General features: G+C 37.6%; 1 protein-coding gene across 1 annotated transcript in view; it reads right to left on the bottom strand.

The window, feature by feature from the left end:
- Nucleotides 1–25,053, bottom strand: part of CDH23 (cadherin related 23) — a gene marked incomplete at its 5' end in the record, with an annotated part of 322,097 nt that overhangs the window by 145,212 nt on the left and 151,832 nt on the right. Inside the window, 5 exons of the mRNA XM_015813612.1 lie at nt 1,700–1,845; nt 2,612–2,801; nt 9,473–9,580; nt 15,155–15,267; nt 23,306–23,422. Coding sequence (XP_015669098.1) covers nt 1,700–1,845; nt 2,612–2,801; nt 9,473–9,580; nt 15,155–15,267; nt 23,306–23,422 — 674 coding nt within the window. The remainder of the gene's footprint in view (nt 1–1,699; nt 1,846–2,611; nt 2,802–9,472; nt 9,581–15,154; nt 15,268–23,305; nt 23,423–25,053) is intronic.

The raw sequence follows: 25,053 nt of genomic DNA, 5'->3' as shown, positions 1-25,053 counted from the left end.
TGGTTCTGGGAGGTGAGACAAGTACTAAAAATGATGATTACCAAACATGTAACCCTTTGTTTAGGCTGGGAAGAACTTTCTATTTGTCCCTTTTCCTAGGTCAGCAACTCTCCCGGAATGGCCAACTTCCTGTCTATTCTCGATGGCCGTCCCCCTCTTCCTGTCACAGCACATCAAGTACCAAACAAATGAGTACAACACATTTTGTTGTGTGTACAACAACATTTTTGCATCAAAAAGAGTCTAGTACAGGGGTGTCAAACTGCTGGCCCGTGGGCCGGATGCATTGTAGTGAAACCATGCCCACCCTATTGCCGGCAATGGCAAAAAAGTCACAATACGTTGCGACACGTCACGTGATGTTGTGAGTTTGACATCCCTGGTCTAGTACCAAATTTGATGAGTTTTGAAGCAGTTAAGTACCAAGGTATCACTTTATGTTTAATGTAATCTTGGCAAACAAGAGTGAACCTTATCTATCACTAGATATAAAATTCACTGCTGCTTTTAATAACTTGTCAGGCTAATTCACAGTATATTTGCTTGCATTAAGTGTAATAGTGATACTATTAAATTATTTTTATCTTTTCCCACCCACTCCTACAATAGTTGAATTTTGCATTACAAAGCTTAATGCAATGGTGTTCAAATAGCAGATTGGGAAGCATCCCGAGTGGCTTTTATAAATTATTATTGATATTTAAATCTCTTGCTTATTTTTAAATATAGGAAATAAATTTAAGCATAAGTTAGATGATAATAAAAGACACAATTCAACTATGATAGGAAAGAGGATATTATCCAAAGCAAGGAAATGACAAAACAAACACAAAATGCTAGCAGTATTGATTCCTGACATTTAATCAGATTTTCCTGAATAAAGTTGAGAAAAAATTTCTTAATCTATACTCCCTCTGGAGGGTGGACTAACTCCAGTGGATGAACGGGGGGCTTAGCCCGCTATCCTAGTATTTCTCAATCTTAGCAATTTTAAAGTGTGTGAATGTAAACTCCCAGCATGTTGACGGGAAATTCTGGGAGTTGCAATCCACACACCTTAAATTTGTTGAGATTGAGAAACATTGTGCTATCCAGCTGCTGCTTCATCATTATCTTTAACTCTCCCAACTTCTTCCTGATCTTACCATACAAAATGGGAAGATAATATCAAAAGAAACAGCATCTGATCATTTAATTCTGAAAGGGAAGGGATGCCACTTGTAAAAAAATGTACAGATAATCCTCGACTTACAACTATTTGTTTAATGACCTCTTGAAATTACAACTGGAAAAAGTGACTTATGACTGTAGCGTCCCTGCAGTCACATGATAAAAATCCAGGCCCTTGGCAACCAACATGGAAATAAGAGGGTTGCAGTGTCCCAAGATCACGTGATTGCCATTTGCAACCTTCCCAGCTAGTTCCCAGGAAGCAAAATCAGTGGAGGAAGCTGGATTCACTTAATGACTATGGCAAAAAGGTTGTAAAATCAGACATGACACACTTAACAACCACCTTGCTTAGCAATGGAAATTCTGATCCCAGTTGTGGTTGTAAGTTGAGGACTACCTTGTAATCAAACTGCTGAGAAGAAAATGCCATGTGTCATCCCTATCACTAATCCGATTTTAACATAGATCAAACTATGCTCCTCAGTCTTTTAGTTAGCATATACTTAAGATGAAAAATAAGACTCACTTGGAAGACAGATGACCCTGCTGGAAGACCCTCAGGAATCTCGGTGATAAAAGGCAAGTTCTGGAAGGTGGGATCATTGTCATTAAGGTCCAGTAAGTTCACAAACACAGTTGCACTGCTTGTGGCCCGTAATGGTGGCCTCCCACCTGCAGGGGTCAGAAAAGTCACAAGACCAATCCCACCAGCATCTTTTCCATTGAAACCCGTCAAAGAGACTTTCTAGGACAGGAGTCTTCAAACTTGGCCCTTTTATGACTTGTGGACTTCAACTCCCAGAATTCCTCAGCCATCATGCCTGGCTGAGGAATTCTGGGAGTTGAAGTCCACAAGTCATAAAAGGGCCAAGTTTGAAGACCCCTGATTTAGAGAGATGAGAAATGAGGGCTAGTTTGGTGTAGCAGTCAAGGCATCGGGCCCTAGGAAGCAAGCAAACCACTCCCGTAAAACCTTGCCAAGAAAACCGCAGGCGGTTGTGTGTAAGCAGTCGCCCGGACTCAACACTGACTCAAAGGCACCAAATAAATAAATAAATAAATAAATAATAATAAATAATAACCAACGTTAACGACTTTAATCAGTTACAGAACTTGAATGCGAGCAGGGGTGTCTTTTTGCACAAGTCATAAAAGGGCCAAGTTTGAAGACCAGTGAGGACATCGTCATAGTGAACCATCTTAAAATGAGGTGGAAATCTTCAAGGATTAGGTAGTTTTGGGAAATGTCAAAAAATTCAATTACACTAGACCACAAAAGCAGAATTTAGAAAGTAGCACTTTCAAAGAAATACCCATTTCAAAACCCTGTAATATGTGAGAGAAAAGCCAAATTTTATCAACAATATACAATAGATACAATGTCAAAGTAAATCCTAGCAAAAACCATAATAAAGCAGCTAATATAACTTAAACGTACGATCAGTGACAGAGACCACAATCTTCCTCATGAGCTCAGCTTCTTGGGAGTTTGGATTTTCTCGGTCCAACACAACCCCTGTTGTCCGAATCTTCCCCGTGGTGCTATTAAGACTGTAAAACTTATTTGGTGGTCTGATGCTGTAGACAAGGGAACCATTTTCTGCAAGATCTGGATCAAAAGCTACCACCTACAGAAATCGGAAAGGTGTGCTTTATTGGTATATGAAGAAATTTTAAACAACCTTTTTCATTTTTTGAGCATTTGTTTCAGTTATGAAATTGAAATGCTTAGGATACAAGCATCACTTGTAATCTTGTTGAAGTTGTAAAACTCAAATGTACCACATGCCTGGCTGAGGAATTCTGGGAGTTGAAGTCCACAAGTCATAAAAGGGCCAAGTTTGAAGAACCCTGATCTAGTGGCTACCCAATCTATGCAATCTAGATCAGGAAACTCTATAATTATAGAAGAAAAATGAACTTTCCTTCTACCTCATCACATTCCTTCTGAAACTTGACAAAGCACACATTTAAAGAGTTCAAGACCCTTGGGTGTTTGAGATATACGACTAATTCATTGTCAGTCCAAAAACATTCCACAGCTATTCTTCCTTAATGGTTTTTCAATAGTGAGAAAATGATGTAAGAAGTATTGAAGAAAGATGGAATAATTATAAATGAAAGATGAGGACATCTAAGTCTTTCCTAATAGTCTGTGATTGGAGTGAAGCAAATGCAGAATGAATGTCTTATCCACAAGAACCCTCACATTATCAGGAAATATTAAAATACTTCTTTTATGATTTTAAAGGCAACAATGCTAAAAATCGGGAGAAGAGAAAATTCTACCAAGAATAAAAATCACAGAATTTCAGTATCAGCTCATCTGACAAGAAACTGCTATTTGTGATATTAAAGAGCATCCTTCAGTTATATATTGCACTGTATTTAAATATTCATCAATTTGCACTAGCAGTGAGGACTAAAAAAGCTTACCCATCAAGCAAAGAACTCCTGAACTGCTTTCTAGTGCAAATACATTCGCAGCAGGTCCACTGTTGAAATTTCTACATGCGTGATAGATCTGATATTATATTTGTGCAGATCTTCAGGAACAGTTTAAATTAGGGAGTGTGGCAGCCTCACTTAAAGCTCTGAAATACAGCTGCTTCTTACAAGGAATGGTAAACTTCTCAAGAATGAAAATTAAGTCTCTCTTTGAAATAAATGAGTGCATTTTTTTTCTACTGATGTTTATTTTTAACTATGGTATCATCTTGGACAATCGGTTCCCTAAATTAAATTCATAATGGGAGGTGTAAGTCCCAAATAAATGATCTCAGGGTGGATTCATTTGACCCATTATAGACTCAAGCTTGAACCCAACAAGATAGTGTGCAGATATATGCAGCCCCAGGGTGATACGAGCCTTTAAAGTTTTTAATTGATTTTTATTTTATCGTTTGGTTTTTTTTTTTTTTTTAATATTTTGTGCACTGTCCAAGATTATTGTTACACTATAGTCAGTGGTGGGATTCAGCCGGTTCGCACCAGTTTGGCAGAACTGGTAGCTAATTTTTTGTTGCCCAGGCCCAGAATGGACTTCCGGAAGCGGCATCCACACAGAGAACCAGTTGTTCACATATTTGAGCCCCTCCACTGACTATAGTGGCTACTTAAGTCTCTTAAAATGAACAAACAAGCCATTTTTTATGGAGGTCTACATAGTGTTTTCCTTTACACACGTGTTTGTATTAAAGACATGCCAATCTTTTTTTAAAAAAACAATGATGTGGGAAGGCAGAATTTTAAAACTAATAGTGGTTAGTTCACTAATGTAAAAATGAATGAATGAATAAATAAATCATTATTTTTAAGAACAGACCCATTGTGGCAGTCTGCTCATGAGCTTCCTGAGGCAGGCATATCCAGGAACTTCTCTCAACTGCCATAGCTACATCTTCCACCAGCTGTTTGAACCACAGGATTCCTCACATGCCAGAAAAAAATTTGTTTTAAAGATTTTTTTTTGTAAAAAAAAACCTGTCCCTGATTTAGATTTCACTGATTGCTCCTGATTTAGATTCCACTGATTTCTTATGTAATTCACATCAGCAAGGCCTACTTTTTATGATTTTTGCTTTACAGTGTCTTTCAAAGTTTACAGGGTTGCAGCTTCCTGATGATAAATTAATTTGCTCATCTCCCTGTAAATAAATTAAAAAATAATACTTTCATTAGAGAATGGGGGTGAATAAGAAATGAATACATTTCTTGTAAGAATTAAGAATGAAAAATCTTTATATATCATAGGGATTCCCAAACTTTGTACTAGATGACCTCCAAGGTTCCATTCCAACTTTATTATTATTATTATTATTACTTTGTAGTTCTGCAAATGTGCTCTGGGGATTAAGAAGGCTGTAGAAAGCCTTGAAAGTGTCGGTCTGATCAGTTTCTTTTAAAAAAAAAAAAATGAGTTCCCTATGGGGGAATCCAGACGTTGGGGACCCAAGTTTACCTCACTGGGGAGCTGTGGGACAAAACAAGAAGAAAGAGAGCTACTTGTATTACAGGTAGTCCTTGACTTACAACAGTTTGATTACTGACCATTCGAAGTTACAATGGCATTGAAAAAAATGACTAATGACCATTTTTCCACATTTATGGCCGTTGCGGCATCCCCATGGTCACGTGATCAAAATTCAGATGCTTGGCAACTGGCATGTATTTATGACGGTTGCAGTGTCCCGGGATCATGTGCCACCTTCTGACAAGCAAAGTCAATGGGGAAGCCAGATTCACTTAAAAGCTGCAGTGATTCACTTAATAGCTATGGCAAGAAAGGTCGTAAAATTCAGCAAAACTCACTTAACAAATGTTTCACTTAGCAACAGAAATTTTGAGCTCAACTTTGTTCATAAATTGAGGACTACCTGAACTCCTGAGCCCCATCCGTGAGATGCAGGCAGCACACAAAACCACCCCACCTCCGGTCTGCAGAAAAACCTCTCTCCACGTAACCGGTCCCTGGTGCCCAAAAAGTTGGGGACCTCTGGTCTAACCCACATTTTTCTACCTTATCCAGTGGTAGGTTGTGGTCTAAATCAGGGGTCCCCAACCCCTGGTCTATGGACCAGTACCGGGTCGCGGCATGCCAGCAACCGGTCTGCACAAACAAGGAAAACCCCATCCACAGGATGCAGGCAGCACACAAAACCACGCCCCCTCTGGTCCGCAGAAAAACCTCTCCATGTAACCGGTCCCTGGTGCCCAAAATGTTGGGGACCTCTGCTGTAAAGCACTCTGAAGCAGTATACAAGTCTAAGTGCTATTGCCACTGCTATGCTTAATAAAGCTGAAGAACACAAAGAAATGCAAAGAAACAGCAAGTGATATGAATAGACTGAAAAGAAATCACCCCCGTCTGAAAAAAATGGCTGGAATTTTAAATGTGATCTGGACTTCTAACATGTTATTTTAAGGACGTGAAATCATGACATACACTACTGTATGTGCTGAATGTATGCTTCAAGTTGCAACTTTTGTTTTCCAATTGAAACAGAAATTATAGCAGAATCAAGGCCGATGGTGTTTTCAAAAAGCAAAGATTACTCCTAGATGTGGAAGGAAGAAAACCTCAAAGGTTATTTGAGGTAACTGAGAGTTAATTTACAACGAGTGAACTTGGACTGCATACCTTTGCTATTTCCACACCTCCCCAGAAGATTAATGTTTCATTATGGGTTTTTTTTAAAGCAGGGTCTTCTTGTTTGATGATTTTGTGGATTCTCTTCACTTTCCCCTCATTTATTTTCTGTTTCACGCCCGTCATTTTTCTCCTAGTGTGATGGAGAATAATTCTCCCTTCTCCCTCTCTTTTATTTTGCCAGTGGGATTTGAAGGGCTTTAAATCAATGCCTTTCAAAGAGGTCCTTGAAGGAGGTCACAAACTAGGTTGAAAAAGTTGAAACTGGCCATTTTTTCAAACTTAAAAAACAACCACAACAGAACCCTAACACATGGATTTGCACACACAAAGGCCAGGAATGCTTGCAAAGTTGGGAGCTGTAAATGCAGTTCAAGGACTATGCATGTCTGTGATTTATGTTTATCCAACCACAGAGAATTGCCATAGAATTTGTAGAGCAGAAACTGGAGGTGAAGGAATTCTAGCCTTAGAGCAATAGCAATAGCACTTAGACTTATATATCGCTTTGTAGGGCTTTTACAGCTCTCTCTAAGGAGTTTATAGCATCAGCATATTGGCCCCAACAATCTGGGTCCTCATTTTACCAGAAGGACAGAAGGTTGAGTCAACCTTGAGATAGTCAGGCTCGAACTCCTGGCAGTGGGCAGAATCAGCCTGCAATACTGCATTCTAACCACTGTGCCAATACAACTCCTTATGTTTTAGGACATTGCAAGGATTGTGACTTTTTATATGTCTTAATTGCTGTTGGCTGCAAGATTCAGTTCATGGAGACACTGGGAAAATTGGATGAACTTTAGCGCTCCTCAATCTAACATACAGTAATCACTGAAAATAATGAACCTGCTGTTCAGGATATCTGATTCACCATTAACAATTTTCCACTAAGGAAATATGAAAAACTTTTAAGTGTCCTCTGTAAAAAGTGTGCCCACTTGATTCAATTGCAAGCATGAACTGGGCTATGTTTGGTTACATTGGCATCCCAAATGATGCTTTTCTTGATGCCATACTTCCTGGACATGGGTGTTTATTACTGCACTGTGAAAAAGTAACACGAGAAACATCCTTCATATAAACTTTTTACAAAGGGCTTTAAAACTGACCTCTGCAGTTTCTTTTTATTGCAATTTGTTTTACAGTTTCTGTCTTTATAAATAAATAGTCTTCATGGACAGTTACTTGTAAAGAACTTTACAAGACAATAAATTAGTTTTTAAATTAGTGTTTCTCAACTGTTGCAACTTTAAGGTGCATGGACTTCAACTCCCAGAATTTCCTAGCCGGCCAGGTCTTTAAAGAAGTTATGTTTGAGAAACACTGCATTAAATGTCAAAAAATCCAGTTATTACTTAAAACCACAGTGATTATTTTGCATCCAATCATATAAGGCTGCCTCCTAAAATTGATAAGCAAATGTCACGGGAGAAGTTCCATTCAACCCTTGGTGTTCCCCACTGAAATTTTTACAGCTCAAATAAAACAAAAAGACACAAAGGCATTCCTAATGTACAGTTGCAGCTCTAGAGCAGTGTTTCTCAACCTTGACAATTTTAAGGCATGTGGACTTCAACTCCCAGAATTCCACAGCCAGCATTGGCTGTGGAATTCTGGGAGTTGAAGTCCACATGCCTTAAAATTGTCAAGGTTGAGAAACACTGCTCTAGAGTGAGATTTTAACCAGCTGGGTTACTTTCACTGCAATTGGATTTATTTCCTAGAAAATTTACTTAAGACTGCTAAAACCCAGCAGGACACCCCCTACACTGATGCTCAGACATGCTGCTATTAAACTGCACAAACCATCAGAAGAAAACACTGAACAAACCAGCTGCAGCTACTACATCATATTCAGAAACAATAAACCAGGCTTGGCAATTTATAGCCTGCAGATGGCTTTTGAGGGGGGGGGGGCAGTCCCTAGAGCAGACAAAGAAAAGACAAGGCCAACCCTTTTGGCTTGTTGGAGAAAGATTAAGCAAAAATAAGCAAAACTCTTGTAATGGAATGTTCTAAATCAGGGGTCCTCAACCTTGGCAACTTTAAGCCTTGTGGACTTCAACTCCCAGAATTCCCTAGCCAGCTTTGCTGGCTGAGGAATTCTGGGAGTTGAAGTCCACAAGGCTTAAAGTTGCCAAGGTTGAGGACCCATGGTCTAAATCTATGCAGGTATGGACCTCATTAAAGAAAAGCAGCTCCCTCCATTCTCTTGCCCTCACTCCCAAATATAGAGAGCTACAGTGCTGTTTTTTTCCTTTCCTTCCCTTTCCTTCCCTATCCTATACTTTATGGATCCTGAAAGCTTTTTTGCTATCTAATAACGTAGTCACCCCATTGCCCTCTTCCTGTCATGAGACATCCATGTCCAAGAAGCAAATGAGATGCAGGAGGTGCCCGGGCTTCCTTGAATGGGTGTGTAGGTCTCAACATGGTGCCCCACAAAAGCAGCAGCAGGGAAAAAAAATCATTTGTCATATGGGCAACGGAACTAGCTAGATAACATTCGTGGTGGAAGTGGTACCTTAACAATATGATGGGACAAATACTGGACTCAGGAATGAATTCATGAATATATCAAAGAGATTCTAAGTCAAGGGTCTTCAAATTGGCCCTTTTATGACTTGTGGACTTCAACTCCCAGAATTCCTCAGCCAGTGTGCCTGGCTGAGGAATTCTGGGAGTTGAAGTCCACAAGTCATAAAAGGGCTAAGTTTGAAGACCCCTGTTCTAAGTCAATCTTGAAGCCAAAGTAAAGACCACTATAGACTCCGTATTGGGCCTCTATGTATGACATTAGTTCAAACATATCTTTAGTGAAAAAGCTGGGACATGTGCTAATTATCTTTTCCCCATTAGCTCATTTTCTTTTGAAAACACCCTTCCTCTAAATGGACTTCTTGTGCAGTCCAAAAACGCATTTATAAATGTATACATTTTTTGGATTATGTAGTTAAACATATTGGCGGAATCCTTTTCAGTTATGTACTCCATACCTCCTCCTTTAATATTTTATAACTATGCTTTAAATATTTTAACCAATAAGGGCAAAGCTAAAGAGATCTAATAGGATTCAAACTGTGATTTTTGCATATTAGAAACCAAAAGCCGCAGCACAGGAGAGTGTGTGTTGTATACTTGAACACCTACTGTTGTGACATCGGAGTTGGGAGGGGTCATTTCCACTAGGTTGATGAAATATGGCTCATCTTTCCATACAGGATAATTATCATTGATGTCCAGCAAAGTGATGTTTACCTGAAAAGAACCATAGTTGTATATTCACACGTTTTTTCAGGTATTCCAATCAGATTCTCCCAGCACTATTATAGCACCTTTACAAACTTATTCTTCATTGTTGATAGAGGAGGAGGTATTAACTCTCCTCCTGTAACTCTAAGCCAGGGGTCTTTAAACTTGGCCCTTTTATGACTTGTGGACTTTAATTCCCAGAATTCCTCAGCCAGTGTGCCTGGCTGAGGAATTCTGGGAATTGAGGTCCATAAGTCATAAAAGGGCCAAGTTTGAAGACCCCTGCTCTAAGCCCTAACTCCAGGAAGGTTTTCAAAATTCTCTGCTTAGCCTTTCGGACAATGTAATGTCAGTACCTCTATTGATGAATGCATGAGTCACAAAACAAATATTCTTGACTAATTTTTCTCTCACCAATCTCCCACACCGCTTCCATGATTGCCTCCTAGTTACACACAATATACTGAGAAGTTCTTCCACAGATATTCTTACTGTATTTGGAAATGAGTCTGTTAGTTTTAAAACTTCTATTTTCTTTCTATGCTTTGATTAAATCAGGAAGCTTAGATGAAGTTCATGTACAAAATAAGATTTTTAATAGTGAGATTTGGCACTGTGCTTTTTTTTTGTGCCTTTGTGTTAATCTGGACTCCTGGAAACTTCATAGAGAGGACCAGTCAGGATCTTTTGGGCAAAATCTTAAAGATGGTTGGCTGTTGTCTCCTTTCTAAGGCTAAGAAAGGACAATTCACTCCAAGTCACCCAGCGGGCTTTCATTTTTAAGGAAGGACTAGAATTTGGTTTTTTCTGCTTGTAATTTAGCATCTTAACCAGCTGAAGCCCATTTTTAAATTTTGCTTTGCTCTTTGTTTCTAAGATTATTTGGGAATTTTAACAATCAGATAAACCAGTTAATGTCCAGTTTTAATAGAGAGGTCATCCACTTTCTTTAGCCTATGTATATAAATCAATAGTCAGCTAAAATGACTTTTAGATAATATGCAAACTAAATATTTCTAATTTAAACTAAAAACCTATATCCATTTATCTGAGAGTCAGTTTCATTTGAACACAATGATCAATATGGTTTCCTCCCCTCATACTGTAACTATTTCATGACAGTGGATTTCAATAAAGAAGAGAAGCTACTAATAGCATTAAAAGTTGTAGGGAAGAGTATACAGGTAGCGCTTGACTTACAACAGTTCATTTAGTGACCATTCAAAGTTTCAACACTGAAAAAAGTGACGTATGACTATTTTTCACACTTTGTGACCATTGTGGCCTTTCCCATGTCACCAGATCAACATTCAAATGTTTGGCAACTGAGTCATATTTATGACAGTTGCACTATCTCGGGGTCATGTGATCACCTTTTGCGATCTTCTGACAAGCAGAGTCAATGGGGAAGCCAGATTCATTTAACAGCCGTGTTACTAGTTTGACAACTGCAACAACTGTGGCAAGAAAGATTGTAAAATGGGGCAAAACTCACTTAACAAATGTATCACTTAGCAACAGAAATTTTGGGCTCAATTGTGGTCATAAGTCAAGGACAACCTATAGTCAGTCAACTAGAGCAAAAACAGAAACAACCTGGAATTGAGGAGAAACTTCCTGACAGCTAGGACAATCAACCAGTGGAACAGCTTGCCTCCAGAAATCATGGGCGCTCCATCACTGGACATTTTCAAGAAGAGACTAGACAATCACCTGTCTGAGATGGTGTAGGTTCTCCTGCTTGAGCAGGGGGCTGGACTAGAAGACCTCCTATTCTATTCTATTCTATTCTATTCTATTCTGTTCTGTTCTGTTCTGTTCTGTTCTGTTCTGTTCTAGCAGGAGGCTTGGACTGTACTATGTATCTCCTTTGGAGTCCAGGGAATTCATTATCACGAGTAGAAATGGAAAATGAATTACACTAAAGAAAGAAAGCATTCCGTGTCTACTGTTCCCATACCACTTGTCCTGTCTGAATTATTAGATGAGAACATTGGCCTGTTCATTGTAGAAAATACTGTGGTACAGGGTAAGAACAATCCTTATTCCTCAGAATCATAATGCTGAAGCACAATAGATATAAATGCTATTTTAATTTGGGAGAACACAATGCACTCAGGAGGAATTCAACCAGCGCAGATGTCTCAAGGTTAAACTGCTCACCAAGATGTGCATGCTGACATGGACAAATTCTTCTTTAATCCCTCAATCACTATAACAATATTGTAGCAAATGATAAATAGCCTTATTTAAACCAAGGGATTGGGGTCTTTTGTATTCTCAGGGTATGCACAAGTGAAACTCCCTCTTGCTCATCACTGTCCTAGCTATGGACAGTGATGAGCAAGAAAAAAGTGAATCTATTTCTAGTTAGGGCCTTTCCGGCTATTCTTAACTTTGGAAAGGTAGGACAGTCAGACATGAACTGAGGAGACAGATTTTAGTTCCCATTTGACCAGAAAGGGATGGATGATTCACTTTGGATGACTCTGTTTTTCCCTCTCAGCCCAATCTGCCTTGCTGTACCTGCAGGAATTAGAAATATCTGCAGGATCCTGTGCTTTCTATCTTAATGAGGTAAACCTCATCACATTATTGGAATATAAAGTCCAGTAGTATGAACAGTAGTCCTTGACTTACAACTGTTTAATGAGGATTCCAAGTTACGACAGCCTCAGAAGAAGTCGTTTAGAATAAGTCCTCAAAGATGTGACCATCACACCACCCCAAAGTCGTATGATCACAATTTGGGCACTTGGCAACTGACTTGCATTTACGACAGTTGTGGTGTCTTGCAGTCGTGAGATCATGACTTGCTGACCTTCCCAGCCAGCTTCTGACCAGCAAAGTCAGATGGGGAAGCTGGATTTGCTGAATGACAGCAGTAAAAATGGTTGCAAAATAGGGCCCAGCTTCTGGTGGTCTAAATTTAGGGGAGGCCCCCATGTAAATGTCTTGAGTCCCCCCCGTGCAAATAATAATAGTAAAAATAACAATAGTCACCACCACCAGAACACTGAATTGACTTATGTCAGTGTTTGTCAACTTCAGCAACTTTATGATATGTAGACTTCAGCTCTTACAATTCTCCAGTCAGCATGTTGGAGCATTCATCATAGAACATAGAATAATATGGTTGGAAGGGACCTTGGAGATCTTCTAGTCTATTCTCCTGCTTATGGCAGAAGATCCTATACCACTCCGGACAAATCATTGTTGAATCTCTTCTTAAAAACCTCCAATGATGGAGCACCTACAACCTCTGGAGGCAAGCTGTTCTACTGATTAATTGTTCTCACTGTCAGGAAATTTCTCCTTAGTTCTAGATTGCTTCTCTCCTTGACTAGTTTCTGTCCATTACATCAGGAGTCTTCAAACTCGGCCCTTTTATGACTCATGGAGTTCAATTCCCAGAATTCCTCAGCCAGGCATGCTGGCTGAGGAATTCTGGGAGTTGAAGTCCATGAGTCATAAAAGGCCCCTGCATTACATCTTATCCTGCCCTCAGGTGCTATGGTGAAGAGGTCAACTTCTTCTTCCCTGTGATAGCCCCTCAAATACTGGATAGTACTATGTACTTGCTGAAGTTAAGAAACACTGCCTTATATGAACAAAGCATAAGAAACAGAGAAGATTTATCATTAGCAGTTTTGCATTTCTTATTTCACCATATGATACTAAAGGCTGCAGCTTTTACTGATACATGCTACCCTGAAATGAAATAAAAATGACACTATGAATGAATTTTTCTACAGAATTCACAAAAGAAACCTGAGGCAAAAGAATTTGGATATATTTAAGATATATTTAAGATAATGCAACTGAATAGCCAATAAAATAATAATCACATCTAACACTATAGACATCATAGCGAATCATGGAAGCAGTTTGCAATGGAAAAAGAAAGAAAATGCTTAAACATGCTGCCTTGATCTCTCACTGTCCCTTTAAATTATTTAAAGCATTTAAAATTCCTATTAGATGCCTGCCTAAGGGCAGTGACCTGATAGAAAAGCAGTTGTTGATGGTTTACAAGATATCTGGGAAGGAGAAGAGGAGGAGATAAAAAGCAAGAGAGAGAGAGAGAAGAAACGAAATATAAAATAAATACAGAATAGAAAAGGGAAGGAATTTTTAAAACTGTATGGTAAAGAAAGTGGTTATGGCAAAAGACAGACCAGATCAAATGAGAATATTTCCTTAATTTTGCAAAGTTTTTTTCTGTCATGTTGCTTTTTTTCTAATTAAAATATTAGACCTGCTTATAAATAATATGGCCTAAAATATGTATTTTCCTCACATGTTCCAAGCCAGGGAGAAAAAGGAGGAGAGGGAAGAATAAATAACAATTATAAAACAATTATTACTACACTAATATCTTGGCATGCTGATTATCCTTATGCTCTAAAAGGCAGAATAGAATTTTCACTTCATTTGAAACTGAAAATATGGGTTTGTCTCAGTTGAATTATAATAACTGGCCAAAATAATCTAGAAAGTTTAATAATGAAGAACAGTACAAGCTGTGATGTCCTAAATCAAAATCGAGAACTCCATATTGTCAAGTCAACCCACAGAAGGCTTGTCATTGTTCTGACAAGATAAAATTCTCAGTTTCAGAAAACCTCTAATGAGTTGAATGAAAAATTATGAAAATATAAGTAGTGAATTCAAAATAATTCTGCAAAGACATCCAAAGGCTGGCATTTTGCTTACATTGTACAGGAAGAGAAATATCTTAATCTAGTTTGAAAGGATTTAACAAGCAGAAAAATCATTTCATCCCAAAAATGGGTGAGCTAATTTTTCTAGATAGGGAGTAACTTTGGTTTGAGTTCCATCCAACAATATCTCCTTAATTCTATAATCTTTTTAATTATTCCTGTTTGTAGCTTCCTGTTAGGCACAAAAATGATATGAATAGGAGAATGAAAGATCAGAACTGTTTCATGACAGAAAAAGGGCAAGAAAATGACTATCTTAGCCATATCTTGCAACTGATACAGAATCCCTTCCTCCTCCTCCTCCTCCTCCTCCTCCTCCTTCTATTCCTCCTTCTCTTCCTCCTCCTTTTTAAAAAGTGATGTACACTAAATAACATTTTAAGAAAAGTCTCTTATAGTCAGCCTTTTCCCTCCTTATTATTTTTTTTTAATCAGTGGAAAGACTCTTGGGTTGCTTTAAATGTACCAGGATGGTGAAATCAAATTTTCTATGTTAAGTTTTTGTGGAAAAATATTAAGGTTCAATTACTGGCTTAAAATGTCTATGACAGAAAAGGTCATCAACAGAATAGTAAATTCTTTAATTACTGAATATATGTAGAAGATACAGTTGATGTATTATAATGATAGTAGTAATTTAATATGGGAAACCAAGTTGAGATGACATTTCAACAAGCCTGCAAAACATTTCAACGCTTTGTTCTTTTCTTAGATTGCTGACTAGGTAGACACCTGAAAGTTTCTAAGTCAAGGAAGAACAGTTCTGTTCAAGATAGAAAGGCCAATTATTGCTAAAAGAATTTAGATACATAACTATATTACAAACATCAAATGAAGCCACTGCAGTGAAACTTACAGTTGCAATGCCAGTTTTCTGATTGTGACCAACACCACCATCCACGGCTCGTACAATGAGTATATATTCTGATTTAGCTTCCCGGTCCAGTAGAGATGTGGTGGTGATTTCCCCTGAAGTATATAAAGAGGAAAGTGAAAAAGGAAAGAAGAGCTTATAAATTGGAAGACAGAGGCTCAAAAGTCATCTAAGTTATACATTATTTTCCTAAGCTTATAGAACAATACGGTGCAGTGACATGGAAGGTTTTGCAAATCTCTTTACCTTTCATGATGTCACAGAAGTTACACCTTGCAATTGGTAAGAGAGAAGGCATTAGCAACAAAATGCTGACGCTTTGCAGCATCTGAATGGGAAGTAAAAAGTCAGTCTACTTGAAGGAAAGAAAATATATGAAACCCTATAAAAGCCATCAGGAGAAACTAGAGGGGGTATGCTGGAAGCTATGAAAGCAGGAGAGCTGAGGAGAAAGAGGTCCCAGGTCAATTGTATGTTTGGATGATTACTAATCAGATGCACCTCCAATGTTAATATATGTAGGCCATGTTTCAACTACATTCAATTATAAATTCAGTCTAACTGTGATGCTATGAAGCTCCCGATAAAGTCTATAGGTTGTGCCTGAAAAAACTATCTAGGTGTGATCCAGTACCTAATACTTCTTTAATAGGTTTCTGCCTGATCTTCTGTCTTACTACTCCAATAATGAATTGAAAGGTGTTCAATTGTCTTGTTTGTACAGTAGGCTAACCAAGACGGAACTGTCCATTGATTCCCCTGTCCCATGGCCCCCATATTCAGCCTATACTCTGAAGTTCAATTCCCTGGTCAAACACAAATCACTTTACTTTTAAGGGGCTGTCCACAGCAGATTATCTAGGGGAAACGATTAAAAATTGATCTTGAACTGCAAGAGGTCAAAAGATTCACTGAAATACATTTGCCTCCCAAGTTCCTGTGGTACCCATTAATCTATAGTCTGGGGGAAAAAAAGTCAGTGGGGGACTTAAAGAAAAAGGACATGTCTCAGTGATGAATTGCTCCACTTTGCCCACAAAGTTACATCCAATTAGGCACACCTTCACAGCGCACATTCAGCTAATTTTAGCGATGCTATTCCTACAGAGTTCTTCTTAGATTCTCTCTCTCTCTCCCTCCACCCCATCGTCCACTTTCCGGCATGCAGGATCATCTCCCTTCCTACTGAATAGGGGAACAGAGCAAGAGACTGAAAGCGATGCCACGTCAAAAACACTACCATGCCTTTTCCAGAGTGTTTAACAATACTGTAACTTGAAAAATGTCACTGGGAAAAATATAGGCAAGGAAATAAGAGTCAATCAATTTTTTTTAATCCCTGCACTACATCTTTGATATGGAATGGATTCTATGCGCCTGCTGTCTGATGCTTGCAGATGTACAGGGGGCTTCAAATACCAGAGCCCCATCCAACATAGGTGGATAAGAATTGGAAAAGCAAAATTAATATTAATACTACTAATGCTATTACTTATTTATTTATTTGCCATCCATCTAGTCTAGAGGCAACTCTGGGTGCTTTACAAACAATACCAATACTACTACTACTCCCACTGCCTTTCCTGCTACTCTTTCTATTCCTAGTCTCCTCCCCCCCTCTACCTCTTCCTCCTCTTCTTCCTCCTCTTCCTAATACGCTCTGCGTGATCAAGGGATATTTTAAGGATACTTATAATGACAAATAACACCAACCATTAATATAGCAAGATTAGCTTTATGGTTTACAAAAAAATAAAAAAAATAAAAAATAGCTGCTTTGACCAACCTTAAAAGAGGAAGGCAGGGTAAAAATGAAATGATAAAAAATTACAAAACTGAAAGTAGACAAAGAATGTAGTAAATTAACACTGAAACTCTAATTCTCTAGAACTTTAGATGAGAAGCAGATTAAAATTATTGCAACATTCAAAGCAAAATTTATAAAAGTAAAATTAAAAATCTCTGACAAATAAATCTACTTTTACATGATATCTGGATTGGTAACATACATAAGAACATTTAGACAGTATAAAAAAGATATAATTCTAGTACTCGTACAAGGACCTGTTGGTGCACTTCTTCAGATGATCTTAAAACACAGGTATCTTTATAAAGAAATACATAAAGAAGTGTGTGAAACATTGCCCCATATAGCACAAAATCTCTATTACTGTATGTACTAAGCATCTTCTTAGTATTTGTTAATCTTGTAAGTTCCTAAATTCAGCAGAAGGAAAACACAAAAAGAGAGGAGCATGACTAACTAAGCAGAAGTCCTTTCTCTAATAGCTGTCAACTGCAAAAATATGTCTTGTGAGCTGCTGATTGACAATGGTGGGTGACTGACTGCTTTCTCCTAAGATGGTAGGAGTGATATAAGGCAGTCCAGCTGAAGAAGTTAACTCACTAAGTAAGACAATCAGGAGTCTAAGTAGGTGTTTGTCAGTGGAATTTGCTGGGAAACTCTAAGAAAAAGTCCCCAACAAATTTTCTATGTAAGTGGTTAACTTGAGGGTCTAAGAATTTAACAAGAAAATAGATTTTTGTGGTGCCTTGATGAAAAAAAAAATGAAGATGGACAATCAGGACTTGCTCATTGCAACCTGCTTATGACACTTTTTTGGAAAGTTTTATTGATTTTCCATTTATATCTTTGAAAAACAACGTGGTGACTGAGTTACCATAATTCAATTACATACAAATATCCTTAGTACAAATCCCACACTATTACAGTAAGTATTTCTTCTCTTTTCCCTTAATATGTACTGTCTCATATTTAAATTAATACACCTTATTCTATCAATCAAATAGAAAATAACTTTCTTACATTTATCAATAATTTCTAGTTTATATATATCTTAATCGTTTTAACATTCAATCTTTGAGACAATCAATGTCCTAGTAAATTTTTCCCAGTTGTAATTTTCCATTAATATTTAAAATTAACGTTTAATATTTATCATTTCCAAGTTTTAAATGTTCCCAATTCCCTTTATCACAATTTCTCTCAAAATTTGGTATTCAGGGTACACGTCTTATCTATTTAAATTCTCACCATCTATATCAACGAATTAATAATACAATAAAATATTCTTATTTTCTAATAGTTTCCAAATATCTTAAACCTAGTAACCAAAGTTTCTTTTATTTCAATGCTTAGTATTTCCTCTCTCTTCCTCTTTGCATCTACTATCTCATATTTAAAACGAATAATTTTTATTACATTCATCAATATTTTAGCTTATATATATCTTAATCACCTTTACATAATCTTTATGAGCAAGTCAATATTCAAATTTAATTGTTAATATTTATACTTCTAGATTTTAAGTGACCAAAGTTTCCTTTATCTCCATTCATAATAATATCTTGTATTCAAAATACACATTTTATCTATTTGGGTATATTCTATTTTAATTCTCTTAAGTAAATCAAAACCCCATTTTTCTTCAGTCTTATACTAGCTTTCTTTGCCAAATCATCTTCCATGTCCGTGCTTTTGAGTCATCAAACAAATTTCCTTGTATTGTTATATATATTATTTGCCGTTGAAAAAACCAGTCACCATTTTTTTTGAAAGGGCTAGCAAGTCTAGCAGATCTAGCAGATCTCTTTATTTTTCCATCTCGACGTAGTTGTCCTGAAGTGTTTATCTTCTCTTCCATCTGTTCTTCTTCTTGATCTTCAGGTTCCTTCTGATTTATGTAGAAAGTCTTTTCCTTTTTCCATGTTGTCAATTTCTTTTCTGGATTTTCCATTATCTGAGTTTGTTGAGCAGTTGAATTTTCTGTCATAATATTTAATTGTTCCACTTTTTCTGTTACATTCTGTATAGTTGATTTTTTAGTTGTAGTCAAAGTTTGAGTTTGTATATCCGGGTTACTTTCTTGTTTCTCTCTATAGGCTCTTATTTCCTCACCAGCTGTAAGGAGAGTTTGATAAATTGCTTTCAACATAAAAAGGATTTGTTCCTGATCTTCTTCTATAGGAAAAGTCTGTTCCTGATCTTTTTCCATAAATACTAGAAGCTTTACAATCAGGGAGTCCAGAAAGAGAGTCTTTTTTCCCACTGAGTAAAAGCACAGCTGGTGTTTCAGTGTTACCCAAGTCTTATCTACTTTCTGGGCTGTCAGCCAAGTACTTTTAGACAATAACAAGTTGACGTATCAGATTTAGCCACAAGATGTCGCCCCAAAGTTATTTTAATCTTTTCAGTTTTCAGTTTTAAGAAAAAACCCAGACCTTCAGTTAAAATAGAAATAAAGAATAGAAAGTAGAAATTCTTTTAATCCCCAAGCTTTAGGAAATAAAATTACGATTGGGATCCAATTATTTTTTCAACTTTTTAAGCTCCCCTGGATGGTCGGTCGCCGCTGTTTCTGGAGGGAGGGGTAAAATCCCCCTTCCCTCTCCACAGGGGGAAAATACTTTAGCAGCTTATGTAGGTAACAAAAAGATAGTTAGGGTTTAAGAGAGGTAGATCTCACCCAGTCTCCTTCCATGCTGCTTTAAAGTTGCCTGGTGGTAAGTGTGACTTCGGCTGTCTGCAGCCTAGGGACGGACCATATTTCTATGGCCGGTCTTTCATTTGCTGGTTTGGAGGGTAATGCTGACTCTAGCGGGAGAGCTACCGATCTCCTGCAATCCAGCGAAAGCCCCTCCTTGCTGGTCACCTCTACGGGGCAACTTTCAACCCTTTCAGGGTCCCCCAGCAATGCAAAACTGGACGAGGAAGATGGAGCTCGCCTTCCAGGTGTCCATGGTGGCCGCATCGGCAAACTGGAAGTCTGCTTATGACATTTTTATATTTCTGTTTGTAAGCCATTTGCTATTTATTTAGAGTGCAAACTTGTAGTGATGTTTGAAAAGGCCAGAGGACTCAGACCACACTAAGCTCATGAGACAGGATGAAGACTTATTAGATCAAATAAAGGAGGCATGACAAGAGATCATGATCAGCCAGAGAGCCAACGGATCCTCATCCTAGTAAACCTATAGATAAATGCAGTGGTGGGATTCAGCCAGTTCGCACCACTTTGGCAGAACCGGTAGCTAATTTTTTGTTGCCCAGGCCCAGAATGGACTTCCGGAAGCAGCATCCACACAGAGAACCGGTTGTTCACATATTTGAATCCCACCACTAGATAAATGGATTGAAAAGTACATACAAGATTCTGTAACCTCACCCTTTCCTTCCCTTTCAATGTACCTGGTTAATAAGATCTTGTGAAAATCTAATCTTTCTAATTGTGAATAATATCTATTTAGGCATTTGGAAGTGAGGCTTTACTTTATTGCCTCTGGGGTGAGTTGGAGATGAAAACCCTGTGGTAAAAAACTCAGATAAAGATTTGTGGTCTATAGAAGGAAGAGAAAATTCTGCTGCAGTGAGGTCTATTAAATCATTCAGTGACAACACAGAGAGAAGATTGGCTCCCAAAGTTCACGGCCTTCATTGTCTGTAGCTTAACGATCAGCATATGGGAAGTAAGCAATATTAGCTTGAACTCAGTGCAGGAAGGAAATATGATTTAATAGCTATAACAGAGATCTGGTGGAGTGAGTCCTACTGTATGTCTGGAGTACCACAGGTAAAGGATATTGCTTGTTCGAAAAGAACAGGTGGAGTAGAGAAGGAGGAAGACTAACTTGTGCTAAAAGTAAACACATCTGCTCATAAATCTTAATGAATAAACTTGGCAGTGCTGAAAAGATATTTGGAATAAAATAAACTCAGGAATAAACCAAACGTGTACTGTCAATTATTGTTAGTTCTTGGTCTATTAGCTAAAGAGATTTATTTGTTTGCTACAACTACTTGTGTATATAAATTCTAACAACTATTGATGGTTTACAATAATAACATTTTAAACCCCAACGAATAAAAACAATACATATAGTATCATATATACATGTATGTATACACATACAAAAACACATATCCAAGCTTTATAAAACCCTAGTAAGACCACACCTGGAATACTGCAACCAGTTTTGGTTACCATACTACAAAAAAGATGTTGAGACTTTGGAAAAAGTTTAGAGAAGAGCAACTAAAATGATCAAAGGCCTGGAGACTAAAACATATGAAGAACAGCTGCAGGACTTGGGTTTGGCTAGTCTAAAGAAAATAAGAAATAGGGGAGACATGATAGCAGTGTTCCAGTATTTGAGGGGCTGCCACAAAGAAGAGGGGGCCATGTTATTCTCCAAAGCACCAGAGGGCAGGACAAGAAACAATGGTTGGAAATTGATCAAAGAGAGAAGCACCTGGAATTAAGGAGGAACTTCCTAACAGTGAGGACAATTAACCAGTGGAACAGCTTGCCCTCCGAAATTGTGGGCGCTCCATCACTGGAGGTTTTTAAGAAGAGACTGGACAGTCACTTGTCTGAAATGATATAGGTTTGCCTGCTTGAGCAGGGGGCTGGATTAGAAGACCCTCAAGGTCCCTTCCAGCTCTATTCTATTCAAGTCTTTTGGCAACTATATGGACAACTCCCTGCAATTTTCTTGGCAACATTTTTTGTAAGGGTTTTGCTAATATCTCCTTCCTAGGTGCTCAGAGAGAGGGACTGGCTCAAGGTCACCCAGCTAGCTTTGTATCTAAGGCAGGACTAGGACTAAGTCTTCTGGTTTCTATCTTGATGCTTTAATATATTTTCCACAAGCTACTTTCTTTCAGATGAAATAGTAATAGAGTAATGGCAGGGTATTTAATGAACCTAGTGGAACATACTCTGCAAAACATGGTCCTTCAAAAACATTTCTGACCCAACTTGCTGAAACCTTTCTCTCTCAAAAAGGTACAAGAAGACCAGCTATCCTTGGTCTGATACCTAAATGAGAAGATATGGGAAGAAGTAAAAAGAACAGTGGGGAGAAAATGGCTAAGTAACATGAGAGTTCTTAAGAAATTTAAAATCAAATTTAGAGATGTAGGATGGGAGATACTTGACTTGATAGTACATAGGGAAAGATAATGGAACAGTAATTGATCATAAACTGAATACAGTTGGACAACTTGATGTGGCAGGTATAATAGTGGGGTAGGTGAACAGAATGATAGTTCATGGGAAATGAATGTCCCATTTTTGTGTTTATTGGTGACAGTCTACTTCAAGTAGCGTGTCACAATACATTACATTTTAAGACAAGTTCAGATAGGCGTTATACCCTAACACCTTTCTATTCTGGTTCTCATAGTCAAGAGACACTGTAGAAGTTGGAAGTGTTTAGTCTTTAGAAGAAAATAATTTGATGGGCATATGTTAGTTGTCTTCATATAATGGAAAGGATGTCACCCAATAGGAAGCCAAGATTTATTGTCAGTTATTATGGAGTTTAGAATATAGAATACTGGATTGAGGTTAAGGAAAGATGATTCTGATTGAACATTAGAAAGATATTCCTAAAAACAGTGTGACAGTGCAACTTATTTATTATTTTTTAAATAATCTGTAGCCTGTATTTTAATTGATGTGATCAGCTGGAGGGTAGTCAGACAGATATTTATTTTGGATTTCCACAGTGGGCAAATATAGTAGTCAATATTAAATGCCACTTCCATCACTATAATTTGGGAAATGTTCATATTTTTCAGTGGAAATGAAACAAAATCCCAGGAAAGGCATTTTAATAGTTTCAACTTGTTTTGGTTCTCCCAAATCCTTGGATGCCATGTTCCACTCCAAAAGTTTGCATTATAATTGAATTGTAATTTTTAATGTGACAGTGAGAAATAATTACATGTGGGAAGTGATCTTATTAACTATATTTGATTAATTAAAATTAACTTATAATTTTGTCTTGGCTTTATTTTCTGGAGTAGGTCATTTCTTGCATACCATTCAAAAAATGGATTATACATCTGAGCTTTAAGGCAATTTACTTTGATTTACAGAAACCATGTAGCTTTGGATTCTGGGCCATTTGAACATTCATATAACACAAATGTTTCATAAGAATTATACTGATCTTGCACTGGTGTTAGGCAGCTTGATCTTTGCTTTCAGATCTGAACTTTTATTTCTCTTTGAATGAACAATTCGTTAGATGAATAAAAACAAAGTTATTAAATTGAAAAAAAATATATTAAAAAACCAAGAAAACTGAAAAGTAAGGAGTGCTTACCTGAACGAGCATTAATGCGAAAATGTGATGATCCTTCCAAAGAGTATATAATAGATTCTTGACCATATTCTCTTGATCGGTCAGAGTCAGTAGCATTTAGAAATAGCACGGTTGCTCCTTGAAGAAAGCAAAAAAAATAAGATGAAGAGTAGTTTACAAGCCAAATATGTTTTTGAAAATTTATATTACACTTGTATAGATTACTAATGATTTTGATTTGCATAATTCATAGTCCAATAGTCTTTTTTCTTGATACATTTTGTTTCTTTTTAATTTTTATCTGTAAGCTTTCCAGAGCTACTACAAAGTCAGGCACTTTCGAAACTGAAATAATAAATAAATAAATAAGACTTCTCTAAGTATGGTACAGAGTAAATTGGTCATCTGTAATCAAAATTTGTTGGGAGATATGAGTGGAGAAAAAGCAGAAAAAATATAATAAAGAAATGGAATGATCAAAGCACTGGACTAGAGATCAGGATTCTGTGTAGCTAAACAGGAAAAAAATCCATGCATTTCCCCCCCCAAAAAAGGGGGGGCTAATACAGAAACAACCTAAGGCCTGTTGTTTCCATTCTAAGTATCTTCTTAAGATTCATACTCCTTTCATTGTGAGATTTATAAATGTCAATGATAAAATGACAAGTTGAAACTGAATTCCAAGGAGTGGCACCCAAAGCTTCATCCAATAAGGGCATGTGTTCAGGATAACTCCTCCCATTTAGATGGCAGCACGGTGGCTCAGCAGTTAAGACACTGAGCTTGTTGGCTAGAAAGCTGGCAAACGAAGTTCGAGACCCGAGCTCCATGAGACAGGGTGAGCTCCTGTCCTCACCCCAGCTCCTGCCAACCTAGCAGTTTGAAAACATACAAATGTAAGTAGATAAATAGGTACCACTTCTGTAGGAAGGTAACAGCACTCTGTGATGTCATGCTGGCCACGTAACCATGGAAATGTCTTCAGACAGTGCTGGCTCAATGGCCTTAAAATGGAGATGAGCACCGCCCCCGATAGAACGACTAGCAGAGTAAAATCGACAGGGAGTCCTTTACCTTTATTTACCTCCCATTTAGTTACAGTCAATAAATGCCTTGTGATTGACCGAGATTCTGATTTACAATTTTATTGAGAAAGTTGTTAAAAACAACCACTTTAAAGTTTATATTAGGTACTATCTTTATTTGAGATCACCAAAATAACACACACAAATACTGTATGTAGCATCAAGTAAGATAGGATAGAAGAAGCAGCAGAAAAGTTATAAAATTAAGCCAAGTATGTTAGTTGTAGAGTTTACAGCTAGTTTTTTCAAGAGGGAAGTTAATGCATTCTGCCTGCAATTGGTGTGAAGTATGCAGTACAAGTTAACATTTATAATTTGGAGATAAAGAATAATAACATAATTGATATCCCATTCAATTTCTAAAATACAAAAACTGTAGATATCTTAGTCTATCTCATGCTGTGGGTAAAGTAGACTAGTTCCTAGCCTGAAAGGTATTAAAATTAAGAATGTCTCTGTAATTAAAAAAACACTTAGGAAAGGTAGATGAACTAAGACTATAGATGATGACCATGGCAAAGCCCAAAGGACTGGTGAGTAATCTGCTTCTATGGAACCTCTCTAGATGAGAAGAGGATGAGATTACCCACATATGCTCTGGATGGTTGCCCCCATAGGAAGAATGCTCTTTCTCTGTATCTCTGTCTCTGTCTCTCTGTCTCTGTCTCTGTCTCTCTCTCTCTT

The sequence above is a fragment of the Protobothrops mucrosquamatus genome, unplaced genomic scaffold (assembly GCF_001527695.2).
Source record: "Protobothrops mucrosquamatus isolate PMUCROS unplaced genomic scaffold, P.Mucros_1.0 scaffold175, whole genome shotgun sequence".
NCBI lineage: Eukaryota > Metazoa > Chordata > Lepidosauria > Squamata > Viperidae > Protobothrops > Protobothrops mucrosquamatus.
The sequence above is the reverse complement of the archived record's forward strand: the minus strand, read 5'-3'. Positions and strand labels throughout refer to the sequence as shown.